The sequence below is a fragment of the Triticum dicoccoides genome, chromosome 2B (genome assembly GCF_002162155.2).
Source record: "Triticum dicoccoides isolate Atlit2015 ecotype Zavitan chromosome 2B, WEW_v2.0, whole genome shotgun sequence".
Lineage (NCBI taxonomy): Eukaryota > Viridiplantae > Streptophyta > Magnoliopsida > Poales > Poaceae > Triticum > Triticum dicoccoides.
The window spans coordinates 11,968,596-11,970,962 of NC_041383.1; the positions used below are offsets into that span (position 1 = coordinate 11,968,596).

At 43.1% G+C, this 2,367-nt stretch overlaps 1 protein-coding gene across 12 annotated transcripts in view; it reads left to right on the top strand.

Annotated features, from left to right (window-relative positions):
* Positions 1–1,980, top strand: part of LOC119361738 (putative receptor-like protein kinase At4g00960) — a 6,402-nt gene extending 4,422 nt beyond the window's left edge. For 11 of the 12 annotated variants that reach the window (XM_037626869.1, XM_037626870.1, XM_037626874.1 and 8 more), the window contains 2 exons: positions 920–1,432; positions 1,563–1,980. In XM_037626869.1, coding sequence (XP_037482766.1) covers positions 920–1,432; positions 1,563–1,778 — 729 coding nt within the window. In that variant the 3' untranslated portion in view covers positions 1,779–1,980. Of the gene's footprint in view, positions 1–919; positions 1,433–1,562 lie in introns of those variants that run through there. The other variant, XM_037626881.1, reaches the window with a different exon arrangement.
* The last annotated feature ends 387 nt before the right edge of the window (positions 1,981–2,367 follow it).

A 2,367-nucleotide genomic window follows, 5' to 3' on the forward strand; every position in this document is an offset into this window, starting at 1 on the left:
CTTTTGCACAATACCCACACATTCTGTTAGATACATATGCGTGAGCAAAAATAGGGGAACGTTTCCCACTCATTGCTGCCAGAGATCTTCCTCCTTCCATCATCCATCTATACATTTTTATGTGATCCAAAGATTATTTCAAATTTATCTTTTGAATAGAAAATTAGATTTATGACATTTCTGCTCATTTGTGTTCTTGATAACGAGGCCTTTAGATCAAGGCCAATCTCGAATATATTTTCACAAGATTTGAAATTTGGATTTTGAAACATGGTGAAACATTATGAAACTACAAAAATATTTGGAGCACGGTGAAACTGTTATAAAACATGGGTATGCAACGGTGGTGCAAAGAAGAAAGAAAATAAAAGGGAAATCAAAGAGAAAGCAATGAAAAGAAGGAATCAAAGGGAAAAGAAAGTAAAGAAAATACAATGAAAAGAACAAAGTCAATGAAAAGATGAAAGAAGGGGAAAAGACTTTTTCATGAGCGCACGTCACAATGCACGATGGGCTGCGTGGAGTTTTTCCTAATCACTCCACCCCACCCCACCCCACCCCCCTCCCATTTTACATGGGGCCCGGTTAGATTTTCTCCTAATTTATCTCCCCGCCCCCTGATTTGAAGTGGAGTGCTTCCTCTAATCTTTCTCTCCCCCTGAGTTCTCCCTCTAATCTCACTATCCCCTGATTTTAAGGGGGTCGGTGGCTGCATGCAATATAAAAAAATGAAAGGAATAAAAAGGAAACAACACATTGAACCAGATCAATTTCAAAATGTACGCTGCTTGAATTGAGCGCGTCAGCGTGCGCACATGAGATAGCCACACGATGTGTGCTCATTGTGTTTGCATCCCTTTAATGCTTCATTTTGAGTCAACAACCATTTCCCCAAAAATAAGTTCATCCGAATGTGCAGGACTGCCGACAAACTCACATAGCAGAACTAGAAGAACAAGAGAGGAAAAGACTGAGCATGGCGGTGAATCTCTTTGGTGAAGTAGTTGACAACTACAAGTTGGATCAAATGCCAGAGTACATGGGGAAACCTAAGAAGCGGGAAGACCGAGCACGCGAGGCCTTGAATCTGATGTGCGAGGACCGCAAAGATGTCATGGCTTGCAGGTACTTGTGTCCCAAGGTAATCATCCAAGTCTATTGGCCGCGGGCCACGCAGTGCTTCATCTATAACGCGACCGGCGACACCCTCTACCACGTCGGCAACCATGACTGGTCTGGGCATATCCTCAATGGCAGGGGCTACCCTGAACGGATTGGCAATGGGCAGTGGGCTGCCTTCGTTCACTGCCAAGGGTCATTTTCAGGTTCGATGGCATCGGTTATCTACTGTGGCAAGAACAAAGATGGTGGAGACCAGCACTACCTGGTTTCCTGGAGTAACCCAATTAGATATACTTTTGGGTCCAACAAGGTATGCATGTCCTAACCATCGTTAGACGTTCGACTTATAAGTTCCTATTAATCTCAGCACCGACTCAGCATATTTATGAAAGTAGTTATATTATTATGGATGTGAATTAAATACTTATGCATGCTTACAGGCTTATTGCGGGATCGGCCCTGTAGACTACTTCCATACACGTTGGGATCATACACACGAGAACCTTTCAAATTCTGATAACTATTCATACGCCAAGTCCGACGGATGCGAGATTGATTCAAAAATTGGCAAGCGTGATGCCCCATTTTTTACTGCAAAGATCACCTCACTGGTTGGTCATCTCCAGCATTGTGAAAGGATCTATATGGATAAATAGATAGTCAGTTAATTCCGTTTGTGATGCCGAATGGTGGTATTCTTACGATCACTTGTAATGGAGTTAACTTTTTCCCATGTCATCGTTGACGGGTGGGCCACCTCTGTCATAATCGCAATAAATTTCTTCGAAACAGGCAACTAATCCGAAGTGGTAGTAATTTGCGACGAATTATTCCGATAGTTATAGCTTTTTGGGACGTCTTCGAATTGTCGTAGCTTTATTAAACAGTTGCCACATTTGTGATAGGTTTTTGCTATTATTCCTCTGGTGGGATTCTGGTAAATACATCATTGCACTCGGCTATCAAGATAACATCGTTTCTCACATTGTATAGGCACCAAGTGTACCTCTTCGACATCTTACAAGTCTGACTATAGGATCGTTGCCTGGCGGCCATGCTGCTCGGACAACATCTCATCGAGCTCAACAGCAGATGAAGGCTTTCTCAGACCGCAAGTGTTGTGATCAATCTTTCGCCATCTTTGATTGGGTCTTCCAGCGGGTCCATCCATATATCCATACATCTTCGGTGCATTGCGCCAATGCCAAGTTGGCCTTCTGCTATTTCACACCATACCAAGTCGTG